Below are 16,937 nucleotides of genomic sequence, written 5' to 3' on the forward strand. Positions count from 1 at the left end.
AAACATTATATAGACAAAGACATTTTGGGCCACCTGGGAAAAGAAGGGACAGAGGAAGTGCAAAAAATATAAAGAACAAAACCTAGAGATTTTTTGAAAGGTATAAAAAGGAAATATGGACATGGGAAAGAAAAAAAGATCTGATACGGTGCAATATTTATCTAATTGAGACGTCCAAACTTATCAATACAGAAAAATTATCTCCAAAATATTTGAAGAGAACTATAAGCAAAAGCACCCACATATGGCAAATTTCACAAAACAAAAAATAAGAACACAAAGACGAAAGTAGAACAGAACATTAATAAGGTAGAAATTCAACAAACAGAAAGTGAAGTTATGGAATACGTGAAAAGTGATGGATTTAGTGTAGAAATTCTAATACAGGTTATGTCACAGCATGATCTAACAATGAATCCACAAATTAAGGAGAAACAGGTGGAACAGGAGACATATGAAGAAGAAATATGGATATGGGAAAGAAAAAGTGATTTGATAGGGTGCAATATTTCTGCAAATGTGAAAGCAAAAATAATCAATACAAAATAAGCCACACGGAAGGTATTTGAAGAGAAATATAGGCAAAAGTACTTGGATATGGGAAATTTCACAACACAAAAATTAAGAAAACAAAGGGGGAAAGTAGAAAAGAGGATTAGTAATGAAGACATTAAAGAAATAAGAACTGAAGTTACGGATTACTTGTGAAGTGAAGGCATTTGTGTAGAGAATCAACTCAGGCAACGTCACAGCATGATGGAATAATGAGTCCCCAAATTAAGGAAAAACAGGTGGAACAGGATGCATCTGATCATTTGCCACATGATGCTCTGAAGCCTTGAAGCCTTCAGTAGGTAACCAGTCCAAAAGTTCAGTTAGAGGTGCACAGCAATTAGAGGAACAGGCAACCATGGTAACTTTGATGCAGGCAATGTTGTGGAGTGATCTACCAATGAGTTCCCATATGAAGAAACGACAGATGATGCAGGATGCAGTTAAAGAGGATATATAACAGGAAGACATTCTAGACCTCTTTGTAGAAAGCCCGCAGGAAACAGAGAGCAAAGGATGTGCTCTCAGTTTAGAAGAAAATGATCTAAGGGAGGAGTTGCTTGATTTAATAGAGATGGATCGACACATTAAGATTGATGAAAGAAATAGATTACAGAAAGTAAATAAGACCCAAAATGTTAGAAGTCTGATAAAACAGATGAACAAAGTAATCAAGACTATTAACAGAAATTCATGTGATATAACTGAAGTAAGTGGAATATATTACTGTGCAGCTAAATTAATAACAGATAAAGTCTTTTCACACAAATGCAGATCTATAAGAGAAAAAGAAGAGAATAAATAAATCAACATAAATGCTTAGAAAGATAGATGTAGTAAAAGCAACGTACAGTATCAAAACAGACCTTGATCTATCATACACTGTTGCAAATGATAAACTAAACATATCAACACAGGCAGGAAAAACTTAGAAGATATGCAGATAAATATAAAGGAAAAGTGCAAAATAAAAAAAAATATTGATGACAGAAAAAAGTTGGATAGAGAAATAAAACAAAAGGAATAGAAATAGTATAAAAAGAAGAAATAGATACATTTTTGGAGAAATATTTACAAAGACCCTGTGGAACATAACAGAGATGCTGAATAGATAGAAAAATTAAAACAAGCAGAAGGGAGTTCAAATGTAGATACTATGAAGTAGAATGAAGTAAAAGCCACGGAAATTGAAACAAAACTAAAAACAAGCTCCTAAAAGGAAAACCCCAGGCCCAGATGCAGTATCTAGCCTTTGGCTAAAAATATTAATATTTTTTACACAAAAAAAATTTGCCCTGAGTAAGAATTAGTTATATGTGCATCCCAAAGAGGCACCAGTCTGGTAAACAACAGGAAAAAATGATACTTTTCCTTAAGAATGAACCTAAAAGACATCCTAAAAACTATAGACCAATAACTTGCCTTCTGACGATATACAATCTATATACTGGAAACGATGCAGAGTTTATAGTCATTTAGAAAAAAAAACTCAATTATGGCAATAGAACAAAAGGGTAACAAAAGGAAGTCATATGGAACAAAGATCATTTGTTGTTAAATAAACCCATAACAGAGAATTGTAAAAAGGGGAAGAATCCAAGTATGGTATGGACAGATTACAAAAAAGCATCTGACAACATCCCATATTCATGGAAAAAGGAATGTTTACAGACATATAAGATACACCTTGTATTGATCAATTACATTACAGTGACCATTAAATAGTTGCAAACCACTTTGTAGCTAAGCCATGATAAAGGATACATTACTATTCCAGAGATAAAACTTCAAAGGGGCATATTCCAGGTTGATGATTTGTCACTGCTGCTTTTTTGTCTTGCCCTTAACCCATTAAGCTGTCTACTTAACAGATAGGTCATGGTTACAATTTGGCTCTAAGAAAACAAAGAATAAATACTTCTCATCTTCTTTTTGTGGATGACTTAAAACTGTATAGTTTATCAGATGAGGAGTTGAAAGCACAACTGCAAGTTGCTAAAACTATAAAATGAAGTATTTAGGAGTATGGATTAAAAAGGATTCTGGTATGGCAGCTAAGTATATGTGGGAAAAGACTAAAAAGATAATTCAAAAACTGAGAAATTGGAAGCTCTGCTATATGGATATGGATAGCAAGACACAAGCAGTTAAAATATTTTTAGTCTCTTTAGTTTTATACACAGGTTTGTATCAACCAGAGGAGAAGTTGCGGATAACAATTAATAAAAAGGTGAAGGATTTTATCTGGGAGAGGAAAACAGCAATATTGAAGTGGGACAAGCTGATTCTTCCAACAGAACAGGGCGGGTTGGGATTACCTGATTTGAAGGGGTATTTCAGAGCTACATAGTTAAGGCTCCTATACATAGCACAAGCAAAAGCCTATAATTCAAATTGGAAAGGGATGATGATGAAATGGGGGAAGCCCAAAGGACTGACTGGGATTTTGGATACAGATCCTTAAGGAGAATGACATTAACCATACAGAATATTATTATTCATAAAGTAAATCACGAAAGGAGGTAAAAACCACACTGAACACCAAATGTAAAAGTAAAAGTGAGCGCTTTCGTTTACTGCATTAAGCAAACTTCATCAGACAATACAAGTTACAAATGTGCTCATATTTAAATATAAAACAATTAATTAGGATGACATCATTTCCTTTAAAGACCAAGCCTCCTATTAAAGAACCAAACCTCAAAAATACAAGTATACAAGTTATAATAAACCTATTTAAAATCAAACCAAATGGTAATACCTGCCATAGACAAAATACTATAAAGGGACATAAACATATATATATATGTTGATTTCAAAAACATGAGAATCATCTCACTAAAGCCTTCAGTTTTAAAATACTTTTAATGGATACAGAGTCATTTAAGCCAGGGGTGGAAAGGGCATTTAATCTAAGTTGCCAAATTAATTCCCTTTCTTCAATTTTTAAATCCATTGGTCCCCCTCTCAAATTCTCATAATTTTTCTCAATGCCTAAAAACCTGAATTCATGTTCGGGAAAAGTGTTAATATGCCTAGCCAGTGCATTGTTGAAATTCAATTTATCTATCGCATAGATGTGCTCATAAATCCTGTTCTTTAATGGCCTCTTAGTCTTACCCACATAAAAAGCTGGGGATTTTGAGCACGTGGCCAAATACACTAATCCCTTAGTGTTACAATTAAATGTATCCTTGATGTCATAGGTCTTCCCTCTAATGGTAAATTTACTACCCACTTGTATGTAATGACACCAACGACAAGCCTGACATTTATACATACCCCGATGAGGTCCGTGACATCTCACATGGACCTCCTCAATCATGTTTTTCAAATTTAGGCCCTTTCTAAAGACAATTCTAGGACCATCCCCTACCTGCTGTCTAATGTTAGGATAATCAAATAAAAAACTCCAGTTCTTACTCAAAATAGATCTTAAAATGTAGGTGTCAGTAGAAAAGGTGGTAATGAAACTCAAAAATTCTTTATTCTTATCAAAAGGTTTTTTTGAAACTGTAAAATTACTTATTCCTTCCTGATCAGTCCCAATAAAGGTATCTTCAATTGGGGTAATAGGAGTTACCTGTATAATGTTAACTTGAGGTCTAACATTTTGGACTTCATTACTCAACAAAGGTGTGAAATACCCATTAAGTCTTTTTACAGAAACTTCCAAAATCAAATCATTCACTAATTTATTTGGATAGCCTCGTTTCAAGAACAAACTTTTCAGAAAGAGACACATATGATTTTTTGCACATTTTTTCAAGCATTGACAATTCTCTAATTAAAATCAAGGAGAATAAAATTAGAAAACTTAAAAGAGATTCTGCAGCATACCTGAAGGGTCTAGCTTACCCACTACCACCACTTAATAGAACTGTCAAACAGAACCTATTGGGTAATTTAGTTTCAAATGAAAATATACCTGAAGGCATTGACAATGACAACATTTCACTTAATGATTCAACTGTTGAACACTCATCTCCAATTAGGAGAAGTGAAAGACTTGCAAGTAGAACTAATAATTCTACCAATAATAGAACTAGCAATAGCAATAATAATTTTTCTAATCAGGGTTTTCGGGGGAATCAGAATGGGGGTACAGTGAAAACACAGAATTACCCACAACAAAAACAAACTTGGAAGAGAAAGAACAAGAGAAGGAGGTAGTCTCTTTACTTTCAAACAACAAATGTGTGAATTCACTAAACAATTCTAAACAGGTTAAGATTTTGACCAATAGTTCAGGTGACTTCCAAATTTACAATTATTCTGACTTCAGCCCTGATCCTACTTTAATAGAAGTGTTAGCTAAGGGCCTGTCCTTTGTTCCCTCAACTCATATGGATTTAGCTAGACTATTGGTTGATCTAAAAGTGTACATAAGGAAGCTGAACTTGAATGTCTTGTTTGGTAATAACTCATGTTTGACTAGCGACTACAGAGTATCCAGTGTGTTTAACCCCCCTTTACACCCTACAATCTCACTTTATGAAAAGATTTGCGAGAATGACTTCAGGAATGTGTTAGGTAAACATCGAAGTAACCAACTTCTCAACCTTACAAAAACTGAAAGGGACATGTTAGCAGGTTTTAAGTTTGCCAACATTCGGGTTATGAAACCCGATAAAGGAGGGGGTCTGGTCTTCATGGATAAGGAACATTATGATAACATCATGTCTTCTTTATTAGCATCTGATTCTTACATTAAGATTTCTCTTAATGAAATGAATGGGGCATATCAACGCCTCAAGGGATTCATTAATGATTTGTTCATTGATGGCCGAATTGATCTGGACTTATACCATTTTTTAACAATGGAACATCCATTAACTCCTATGATTTTTGGTTTACCGAAAATTCATAAGAACCTTGGCAACCCTCCCTTTCATCCAATTATTGACGGTAGGCAGTCAATTACATATGGATGTGCCAAATTTGTTGATACAAAATTGAAATTAGTCTTGAAGGAAGAAAAGCAAATCTGTAGAGATTCATGGGCTTTTTTAACAGCAATGAATAATTTCCCATTTTCAGATGACCTGAATTTCCTTACCATAGATGTGCATGATCTGTACACTGTTATCCCACAGGATCTTGGGTGTGAATGGGTTAGGGACTTTATGTTACAAAAACACATTGATGGTACATGTATTGATTTAGTTATATACCTTTTGGAATTGGTATTGAACTTTAACTTTTTTATGTTCAACAATGAACTATTTCTGCAAAGAACTGGTGTAGCAATGGGTTCCCCTTGTGGAGCTACATTTGCCAACACTGTGATGGCTTTTTGGGAAACTAATTACCTTTTCCCGGACAAGTTATTTCAGGAGCGAGCAGTATGGTATACCCGCTACCTGGACGATATATTTATCCTATGGCGTGGTAACTTAGCATCAGCTGAAGCATTTGTCAAACATATAGGCAACTTCACTGATTTTTTGGAATTTACATGGGAGTTTAGTACTGATAGGATTTCCTTTTTAGATGTGGATTTAAGTAAGAATCGTGAAACATTCTCTTTCAATTCTAAAATATTTAGGAAATCTACCTACTCTAATTCCTTCCTACACTTTTCAAGTTGCCACCCCCATTTTCAGAAAAAGGGAGTAGTCAAGGGACAACTTGTGCGAGCTCCAAGGATGGTGTCCCTTGATTCTGACTTCAATGAAGAGTGTCTCTTTCTGAAAAGTTTGTTCTTGAAACGAGGCTATCCAAATAAATTAGTGAATGATTTGATTTTGGAAGTTTCTGTAAAAAGACTTAATGGGTATTTCACACCTTTGTTGAGTAATGAAGTTCAAAATGTTAGACTTCAAGTTAACATTATACAGGTAACTCCTTGTACCCCAATTGAAGATACCTTTATTGGGAATGATCAGGAAGGAATAAGTAATTTTACAGTTTCAAAAAAACCTTTTGATAAGAATAAAGAATTTTTGAGTTTCATTACCACCTTTTCTACTGACACCTACATTTTAAGATCTATTTTGAGTAAGAACTGGAGTTTTTTATTTGATGATACTAACATTAGACAGCAGGTAGGGGATGGTCCTAGAATTGTCTTTAGAAAGGGCCTAAATTTGAAAAACATGATTGAGGAGGTCCATGTGAGATGTCACGGACCTCATCGGGGTATGTATAAATGTCAGGCTTGTCGTTGGTGTCATTACATACAAGTGGGTAGTAAATTTACCATTAGAGGGAAGACCTATGACATCAAGGATAAATTTAATTGTAACACTAAGGGATTAGTGTATTTGGCCACGTGCTCAAAATGTCTAGCTTTTTATGTGGGTAAGACTAAGAGGCCATTAAAGAACAGGATTTATGAGCACATCTATGCGATAGATAAATTGAATTTCAACAATGCACTGGCTAGGCATATTAACACTTTTCCTGAACATGAATTCAGGTTTTTAGGCATTGAGAAAAATTATGAGAATTTGAGAGGGGGACCAATGGATTTAAAAATTGAAGAAAGGGAATTAATTTGGCAACTTAGATTAAATGCCCTTTCCACCCCTGGCTTAAATGACTCTGTATCCATTAAAAGTATTTTAAAACTGAAGGCTTTAGTGAGATGATTCTCATGTTTTTGAAATCAACATATATATATATATGTTTATGTCCCTTTATAGTATTTTGTCTATGGCAGGTATTACCATTTGGTTTGATTTTAAATAGGTTTATTATAACTTGTATACTTGTATTTTTGAGGTTTGGCTCTTTAATAGGAGGCTTGGTCTTTAAAGGAAATGATGTCATCCTAATTAATTGTTTTATATTTAAATATGAGCACATTTGTAACTTGTATTGTCTGATGAAGTTTGCTTAATGCAGTAAACGAAAGCGCTCACTTTTACTTTTACATTTGGTGTTCAGTGTGGTTTTTACCTCCTTTCGTGATTTTCATTAGTTTTTCGTGTTTTTTATCTGGCTTGATTATTCATAAAGTAGCAGAAAGTATTCTAAGAACAAAGCCAACACGGGGATGGAGAAAGGAGATTCTGCTTATAGAGACTACTGCAATTAGGGATACAGACAATAGGCAAAAGGGAGCTGGAATATATTGCAGAAAACTGGAAAAATAACCATGGTACTGGGAGCAAATAATTAGAAAGGGAAAGGTAGTAGAATGGGAAGAGGCCAAGAATTTATTTGGACTGCAGATACGGATTACGTTCCCTGTCAAGGACTGATATCAGAGTATAGGCAAGAGAATGAAATAGGGGGATCCTAAGTGAAAGACCAGCACTGGTAGAGCTTTTAGTAGACTCTAGAACAGAAGCTGCTGTTAAAAAGGAATAATTAGCAGAGCATACCAAATATTACATGATAACTATAAAAATCAATCAGAGGAGGATAGAAAGGATTGGAAAAAGAGATTGGATAAATAGTTCACAAAGAAACAATGCGGTGACATATGCAACAAATCCTAGAAGATTTAGGATCTTTGCTTGGAAGTGTTTACATAGATATTTTTAAACCACAATTAGACTCCAAAGAATTTTTCCTCAGGTAGACAGGAAATGTTGGAGGTATGATGGGGAAGAAAGAAGTAATTGGAAACATTTTCTGGGAGTGAATGAGTTGGCAGACTTTAAAGATTACCTGTAGACTGCTCTGTCAGAGATATTGGGTAAGCAAATTGGTGTAAGTAGAAAAATTATTTTTCTGAGCAATGATACAGAATCGGAATTGCCTAGACATAAAAAGGCCTTGCTGAGTCTAATTGCGGTGGCTGCCAAAAAAACAATTACTAAAAAATGAAAATCAAAGTATAAACCAACTGTTCTAGAATTAGCGAATACAGTAACAAAAGTATAACAGTTGGAATTGGGATCTTTACAAAAAAGGTAAGAGCAAATTACATAGAAAAGAATGGGAATTGTGGGAATAATACATGCAGAAGGAGGAATGAGGTTTAAAAGAAGGCAGGATTTGAATGAGCTATGTAATATCTGACTGACAATGACTGGATAGATTATAAGTGATGTATAATGTTTGCAGCTAAAATTATGTCAATTATGTTTTTTCATTTATGTAAATGTATCATTGCCTATGTCATACATCATAATTTAATAAAGATGTTTCTTGTTAAAAAAAACTCTTCTAAAACTTTCTCAGATGATATGAAAATATCATTTGGTCTTAATAAATGTGCAAAAGCAACATTTAAAGCAGGAAAGCTGCAGCACTAGGAAAATATCAGGCTGGGACAAGAATGTGGTATAAAAGAACTTAAGCAGGAGAGAGTGTATAAATATTTGGGAATTGATGAAGGATGGTCAATAAAACATGAACAAATACAAATAAAACTCAGTAAGGAGTATTTTAGAAGAACAAAACTAATATTGAAAACAGCCTTGACATCTAAGAACAAAGTCAAAGCTATAAAATAATTGTTCTTCATGTTGTAACTTACAGTTTGGGGGTGATTAATTGGCCCCAAAAGGTATTAGATCAGCTGGACAGTAAAACAAGAAAAGGGTTTTATGCCTACCAAATGCTATATAAAAATCAGTGTATACCAAGATTGTATGTTCCTCTTTCTGAAGGATGTGTGGGCTTCCTCAAAACTGATTGAATGTACAGATCTGCAATTGTGGGACTGCATACATATCTGCTGACCTCACCAAATCCAATTATAGTGAAAGTTTTAAAACATGATGAGAAGAAGTCTAAGATCGCTTCCTTGCTTTGTTTAGCAGAAGCATGTTGGTGTAAAGTGGAAATGGAAATCAAACCAGAAGTAGACAAAAATCAGATAGCAACTGAATGTGCCAAAAAACAATCAAAAAAGGAATATAAGCAGAAGGTTCAGATGAGAAGGCAAGAAATATGGAAAAGGCATAAATATTGTAGAAAGTACAGAAAACTCTTGGAGCAACCTCATGTCAATCAGGATTTGATGTAGGAATGCTTAAGGAGAGGTGAATTTAAACCAAAAGATGAAATGTTAACATTGGGAACCCAAGATAGTGGACTATGTACACATTGATTTACAAAGCTCATTGAATATGTGGGAGAAACAAACAAACACAGGTTTTGTAAAACAGAACTGAAAACAGTCAAACATCTTGTTGCTGGTGTGATACACTAATGGCAGGGGGCCTGTATACTGAAAAGCATAATAATATGCAAGATTTGTGCATTGGGGATTGTGCAAACATTACAATACTGAAGGAGCTGAGAAGCATTGGCAACATGAGGCACAAAGCATTATATAGAATGATGTGGTTTATATCACATATGATTACCCATTACCAACAGTTGAAACAGTAGATGAGAGAAAACTAGACATAGTAGTCCATAAAAAGAAGGCAAAAGTAGCACTGATCATAGAAATTTTTACACCTGGTGATTACAGTGTATAAAGAGATGCAAAGCCATAAAATACCAGGAGTTGCAGGCAAAAATGAGGGCAATGTGGAAGAAGAATACCCAGACAGTTCCAACAGTAGCAGGAGCAATGGCTGTCATAAAAAAGAATCTACAGTCATATTTAGATATGATTCTGATACATGTAACTCCATATGGATTTCAGAAAGAGTCGATTCTGGACACATTGTTGGTGTGTGAAGAGCACTTTTGTCTAATATGAAAGATTGAAACAATACTAATTTCACAGACTTTAATCATTCTTTGGCTTAGGAATGGGATCCATTCCCATCGTGGTATTAGAAACCCAAAGGACTTGGAGAAATTAAACCAGATTAATACATGTATTAACTTCAGTGCAGAATGATTTCTGTGAACTATTAACTCTTCCAAAAAAGATTACCTCTGAAGAAAAAAGTAATTCTGTTTTTTTTTTGAGCTTTTTGAATTATTGGTGTCTTGATGCTTTTATGTATTTACATATGTACACATGTAAATATGCATGTATACAAGTATGTATGTTTTTGACTAGATTGTCCAACTGGCCTGAAGCCCATTTTCATTGTGGACTCGCAGAGAAAAGATCCATATAAAGTTATACAACTGAAGCGAAAACAAGTGAACGGGTCTAACAAAGTACAATGAATTTCATTTGAGGTAATCCAAACAAAGAGGTAATACAATCAGAAAAAAACGCTCAACATAGCAGTAAACTGCTTAGAGCAAAAGGCAGGCTCACTAGAGTTATTACAATTTCCAAACATAAAACAATGCAGGAGACACAGTGTCGAGTCAGTAAGACTATTACATTTACCAGATACACAAGGACATCAGGAAGGCATGGAGAAGATTACTTTAATAATAATCAAAGTCATTCCTATCCCACGAACAGAAAACATAGACACCAGATTTACTTCTTGTGAAGTAACAATGACTTCTAGCTCTTGTAACATAAGTATTTTGTAATGGAGAAGTAGTCAGGCAGTAGTTTTTTCCCCCTGAATTATGTGTTACTATGATATATGTTACACGAGAGTTGATTCCAAGCTACGATCCCCAAATGAATTGTGGTTTCTACTTTAGCTTATGACATCAGCTCCAAAGGAATGAAGGTTTTTTCCTGGGAAGAAAAAGGCAAGGAAGGAGACATTATAGAGTGATCTGGAGGATGGAGATTATAATGTGCAGAGTGTAAATAATGCCAGCGGTATTTAGTTTGCTGGTAAATGATACTTAATGTCGAGTTATATAACTGGCAGTGGTAAGTTCTAGAAGAAGAAATCTAGAAGACTACTTACAGATTTTTTTCTATTCTGGATTTATTTAGTGGGGAAAAAGGGACAGTAAGAACAGCATTTCCTTAGATGAGTTTTAAGAACAGTGAGGCTGTTTAGTCCTAGTGGTCAGCAAAATACATTATTTTATGAGGTATAAGATGCAAACAGATGGTTTCAATTTTTTAATGTGGACTCAATATAAACACCCAAAACAAATCTGGCATTATACCAAGGTATTCAATATTTATCACGATTAACCCTTTTAGTACAGATGCCTGTAGTGGTTCTGTTCATGTGGTGCAGAGGGATAAAGCCCTTTCTGTGACCTAGAGTACCTGTGCTTGACCAGCAGCATGCGCATTGGATGGGCTGCTTGGGTGTGGTGAATGGCATAATAGGGGATGTAATATATAGCAGTGTTATGAGCATGGTCAGCTCTGTGCTACAATGCAGGTGTACCGCATAGTCACAGGTTGAGCTTGCATGGAAGTGCACATGCACCTGCTGAAGCACCACCTAATGTAAAGTGCATGGCTGCCAAGGGTGGGAGAGGTTACAATATACTTCCTGGCAGCAGTATGATGCTGCACTAGTGTCGTTTCTCTCCACACCAGCATATTGCTATGCCAGTATCCTTGATCTCCTCACTGTCCCTACATAGGGTTAGGTTGAATCAGGAGGTGGCTAATGCAGGTCTTGTAGGCCCAAAGAATAAGTGGAGGAGCTGGTAGCAGCTGATGGTCAACTGTGGGTATGGAATGGAGGAAAAAAGATTTATGAAGTGAACTTTTGGCAAACAGATTGTTACAAAACAAAAACAATTTATTCTGGTTGGCACTGAGAAGAAGGTCAGAAGATATTAACCATCCAGCACAGAGAAACATTCCTAGACATCCTACTGTGCTATGGCTAGGGATTTGTACTGTATGGGAACTCTGTGTAATATGCATATCGGATGATGCATCAGGACAATGAGATGGAAATATTTATATAAACTGAGAAGTGATGGCTCAGAATAAAGGCCTTAGAGATGCCGTTCTAAAAAAAATATGTTCCAAGCAGTAAATTTCAGTTGTGAAGATAATTGTCAAACATTTTAGAACATTATTGCTAAATCCAAATTTTTGGTAGCTGACAGATGATACTCTTGTAACTTACATTGTCAAGCAAATTGTAAAGGCTAAGGAACATGACCAGAAATGCTTCACCATTATATAGACCTTCTTGTGTGTACTCCTCTGTGGACAGTAGGATGCTGCTTCTTGAGGACTGCTTCCAAAAAACAATGTTGGGCATAGTTGAGTACTTTGTTTATTCTAAATGAAGGGGTAGTTGCTGATAAAGACCCCCTTCCATGACCTTGGTAAGGATATTTAAAATAACTACAGGCTTGTAGTTACTGATATCTCAGAATGGTCACACTTTATGTAATAAGTTAAGAAAATATTTCTTGAACAGTTTTGGACATACCCCTATCTGATAAGTTTATTGATGAATAACCTGGGGGGGGGGGGGTTGAGGACACTGAGTGAGCTGCAAGTTTAATTAATTTGGGAGGGATGAATTCAGAACCATCTGAGCCAGCTAATTTAGATTTTTGACAGAGTTATACATTTAACAACAGCTAACCATTCTGACACAGAATCTAGGCATAGTAGAAGCTGACATGGTTAATATATTATTGTTTATAGTGGTCTTAAGGGGAGATAACTGCCTTGGCTACATTGTCATCTTGCTGTTTTGGCAGTGAAGACAGAGTAGATAATTACCCTGGATGAAGTAAGAGACTAATGTATTTCCAAAAAAGAAAACTTTAGTTGCAACCTGACTCACTTTGAGGCTTTCTTAAACATTTTAGAGAAAATACAGCCAACATATTATATGCCAACAAAAGTACAATAACTTGTGAGAATGAAAAGTCAGATATGACAAAGACATGCCAAGAGGGAAGAATATTCCATACAATACAAAAAATGTAAAAATGCAGTTTACTTCCTGAGTATTCAACACATAAACTGACTGATTATGAAAATGCTAGAACCCACAATGACATCTTTATATAGCAAAAGATGTTTCACAAGCTCAGTCCTGCCTTAAGGTGCTATTACAATATGCTCAAAGGTAGTTACTAGGTCGGAAACCATTAAGAAGGCAAAAACAGTCTTCCAGGATCTGTAAAACACTGCCTGGTTAAGCCCTAACTCAGAGTCACACAGCATGTAAATGGAGGCTGATGGTATTAAGCCATGGGCTACAGAAGGCAGTTCAGAACCTTATTATCTCTGCTAACGTCCAAACAGTACTTCATGCAACTGAAGCAGCAGCAAAAATGAACACTGTTCAAACTAGCAAAACTGTCCATCATGGAAGCTTTTCACCCTTCATTTCTGTAAAAAATAAAAGCAAGAAACACAATTACATCTTGGTACAACAATGCTTAAAACATGCTAAAATGAAGATAGCTTGTCTTTCATTATATTTATAAATGGCAGCACTATATAAAAACTATATTTGCATAGAAACTCTCTATCATATTACATCTTCGAAAAAAAAATCACTTTGATAACTACTTTGCAGTTATTTTACTTATTTGCTTGTGATTAGTTATCCAGAGTCCAGCTGGACTGAAGACTTTTTTTCAGTCAAGTCCTGGAGAAAAACTTTCAAAAGAATACACATGGTACTACAGACAGAACATAAAAAGTGACACTTATAACGTAAAATTCACAGTTGTTTAAGCTAAATGTAACATTTTAAGCAGCAACTCAAGCAAGGAATTACACAAAACTAAGCAGTGAAAAGGACACAAACAGTGACAACAGGGGCAATTCAGGAGGCTGCCCAGGACCCACAGATCCAGAGCAGTTCATGGCCACCATCCAACATACTGCCTATCTACTAAATTTAAATATAATTATGCACATTTATTTTAAATTTGCATCATCAGTGGTTATATCAAACACAGTGGGGAAGCCATACCCTATGATAACTGACAGTATGCCTTGCATGCCCACATTAACAAGAAAACACATGATCAGAAGAAAATAGGGGAGATGATCAGCTAGGCTTCTATTTTATAAGTATGATTTAAGTAAGATATAGTTTTGCCTGAATGTTACACATTGCTTACATAGCATGCCATTACCTACCTAGTCTCCCTACTAATAAATCGATCTATCTACGAGCACTACACCCCCAAACTCTGGAAGATAGCTCACATAACTCCCCTACATTAAGGTGACACATCAACTCTCTTATCAAGCTACAGACCTATCACAATACTCCATCCCCTTGCCAAAATCCTTGAGAAATGTATACACTCACAAATCCTTCCCTATCTCCTGAACAATAACCTATTCTCAAATACACAACATGGCTTCAGAGCCAAGCATAGTACCACAGCCGTCCTAATTAACTTCACAGACATAGTCAACCAGTTAAGAAACAATTGCCCCAATGTTTCATCAGTTTTCCTAGATATGTCAAAAGCATTTGGCACTGTCTCACACTAAAAACTTTTATACCAACTAGCTGATTTAAACTTCTCACAATCCACTATATCGTGGTTCCACAGCTACTTGTCAGACAGAGAGCAAGCCGTGAAATGGCTAGACAATCTATCCATGCTCTTACCAGTCTCAGTAGGCATACCAGAAGGTTCCATACTTGGCCCTCTTCTCTTTCCAATATTTACAAATTATCTGAAGTCAGCTACCACATCATCTAACATTATACAATATGCAGATGATTCCACACTCATCTACTCAGCCTCATCAATCCCTGAACTCTTGCAAAAAACACAAAAGCATTTACTGATGTTGAACACTACCTTTCTGCCAATCAACTAATACTCAACCCCAAAAAGACCAAACTACTATTATATACCAACAATACAACATCTCAGCCCCCATCCCATTCACCATTTTCTCCACTAATAACACCAAAATAGAGCCAGAAGACCACACCAAACTGCTAGGTGTCACCACTGACAAATCTCTCAGTTATGACCTGCACATATCCCAAACAATCAAATAGGTCCACATAAAACTCAGAGCACTCTATAGAGCCAAACCATTCCTCACCCAAAACAACAAAACAGCCATTGCCTGAAGCCACCTGCTATATACTCTGTTATATGCCTCCCCAATTTTTGCAAATTTAAAGAAAACCAATCTCAATAACCTGGAAGCCTGCTACAACAAAATAGCCAGATTTGCCACAAATCTCTCAAACAGAACATATCATTGTTCCGCCATCCACAACTAGACTGGTTGGAACTCCCATACCTATTATACATCAACCAACTCACAATCTGCCATTCCATCATCTACTACCTGATAAATGCCCAGCCCTTAGGAAGCTAGTAAAACCCTACAATTCCAATAGAACCCTCTGCTCATCTGGCAAACTTCTTCTAGATGTCCCTAAAACCAATAATTATGGGAATGCCTTATTCTCAAAGCACATCTCCAAAATTTGGAACTCAATTCCCAGTCTACCCTTTGCACAGCTAGCTCCTCCAAATTCAAAACCCTTCTCAAGTCCCACTTTACCAGTAACTGGCTATGCTCCTGCTCAACACCTGGCTGACCCCTCAGTAATTGTTTTAGCACTCCTCACCCAATACTATTCATCTCATGTGATTTCTTTTATTCTTCATTTCCCTCCCTGCATCCTAACTCTACCTTAATATTGTATGTTCTTGGTATTCTAATTGTTTATTATTTGGTGAGGCATCCTCCTCACCCGTAAGTAGAAGCTTTATTAATGTATTATTTCTTATATGTTTCAGTCATAAACCTGCAATTATAATGTGCAACTTGTGTGACTAACCATCCTTTCTGATTATGTGTACTAGTGTTGCTTATTCTACTTTTTTTTCTGTTTCTCATTGACATTTGTATCACTTTTTTTCATTTTTTCTTTCTATGCAATTTTAATTACTGTTTTACTTTGTAACCTTGCCTTTTAATTCTATGTTTACACTATTTATTGTATGAAACTTGTAGAACTTGTATCACTGTTTACCATATAACCTGTTTTGTTTTTAAATACTGCTATTTACATTGCTTATTATATGTAACTTGGGGTCCCCCCAGGCTTCAGTTGAAAACAGGCCTTTTTTGGCTCAGTCAGACACTCCCAGTAAACAAATGTAAAAATAAAAATAAAGAAAAATGAAGTGTTTTGGACTTGTCTGAAGTAAGATCAGAAACGAGATCAACTGTGCAAGGGTTATGGCAAATTGAATAAAATGTAAGGTGCTGGTCCAGAAAAAAAGTGGGTAGTAGAGTTTGAGTACAAAGAAAAAAACAAAGGATGACACGAATAAAAGAAGACACCAAGAATGAAGCTAACACAAGACAGAAGTGGGAAAACATTATTCCATAGAGAGGTAGTGAAGACAAGGCCACAGAAACTGGGTAGCAGTAAAGACTGACACTACATCAAGGGGTCTGGGTGAAACAGAAGTGGAATGGGCTACAAATAATGGAGTGTCTGCCTCACTGGGTTTCAGCTACAAGTGGGCCTTTTGATTCATGGAAGGAAAATCCATTTGGCTACTCGTGATAATACAGATGTGGCCAAATGAACGGCAAACACGCTTGCTGCCATTTGTAAGGAGGATTTGTGATACCAGTTTAGTGTTCAAACACAGCATGAAAGACATGAATAAATAAACAGATAATTGATCTTTAAGAAGGTCATCTGCTGCAG

At 35.8% G+C, this 16,937-nt stretch overlaps 1 protein-coding gene across 1 annotated transcript in view; it reads right to left on the reverse strand.

Moving 5' to 3' along the window:
* Window positions 1-10,181: 10,181 nt before the first annotated feature.
* Window positions 10,182-16,937, reverse strand: part of LOC122810575 (class I histocompatibility antigen, F10 alpha chain-like) — a 316,486-nt gene continuing 309,730 nt past the window's right edge. The window contains exon 8 of the mRNA XM_044082154.1: window positions 10,182-13,606. Coding sequence (XP_043938089.1) covers window positions 13,601-13,606 — 6 coding nt within the window. The 3' untranslated portion in view covers window positions 10,182-13,600. The remainder of the gene's footprint in view (window positions 13,607-16,937) is intronic.

Source organism: Protopterus annectens, chromosome 9.part0, assembly GCF_019279795.1.
Source record: "Protopterus annectens isolate FY-2018-M chromosome 9.part0, PAN1.0, whole genome shotgun sequence".
Classification (NCBI taxonomy): Eukaryota; Metazoa; Chordata; order Ceratodontiformes; family Protopteridae; genus Protopterus; species Protopterus annectens.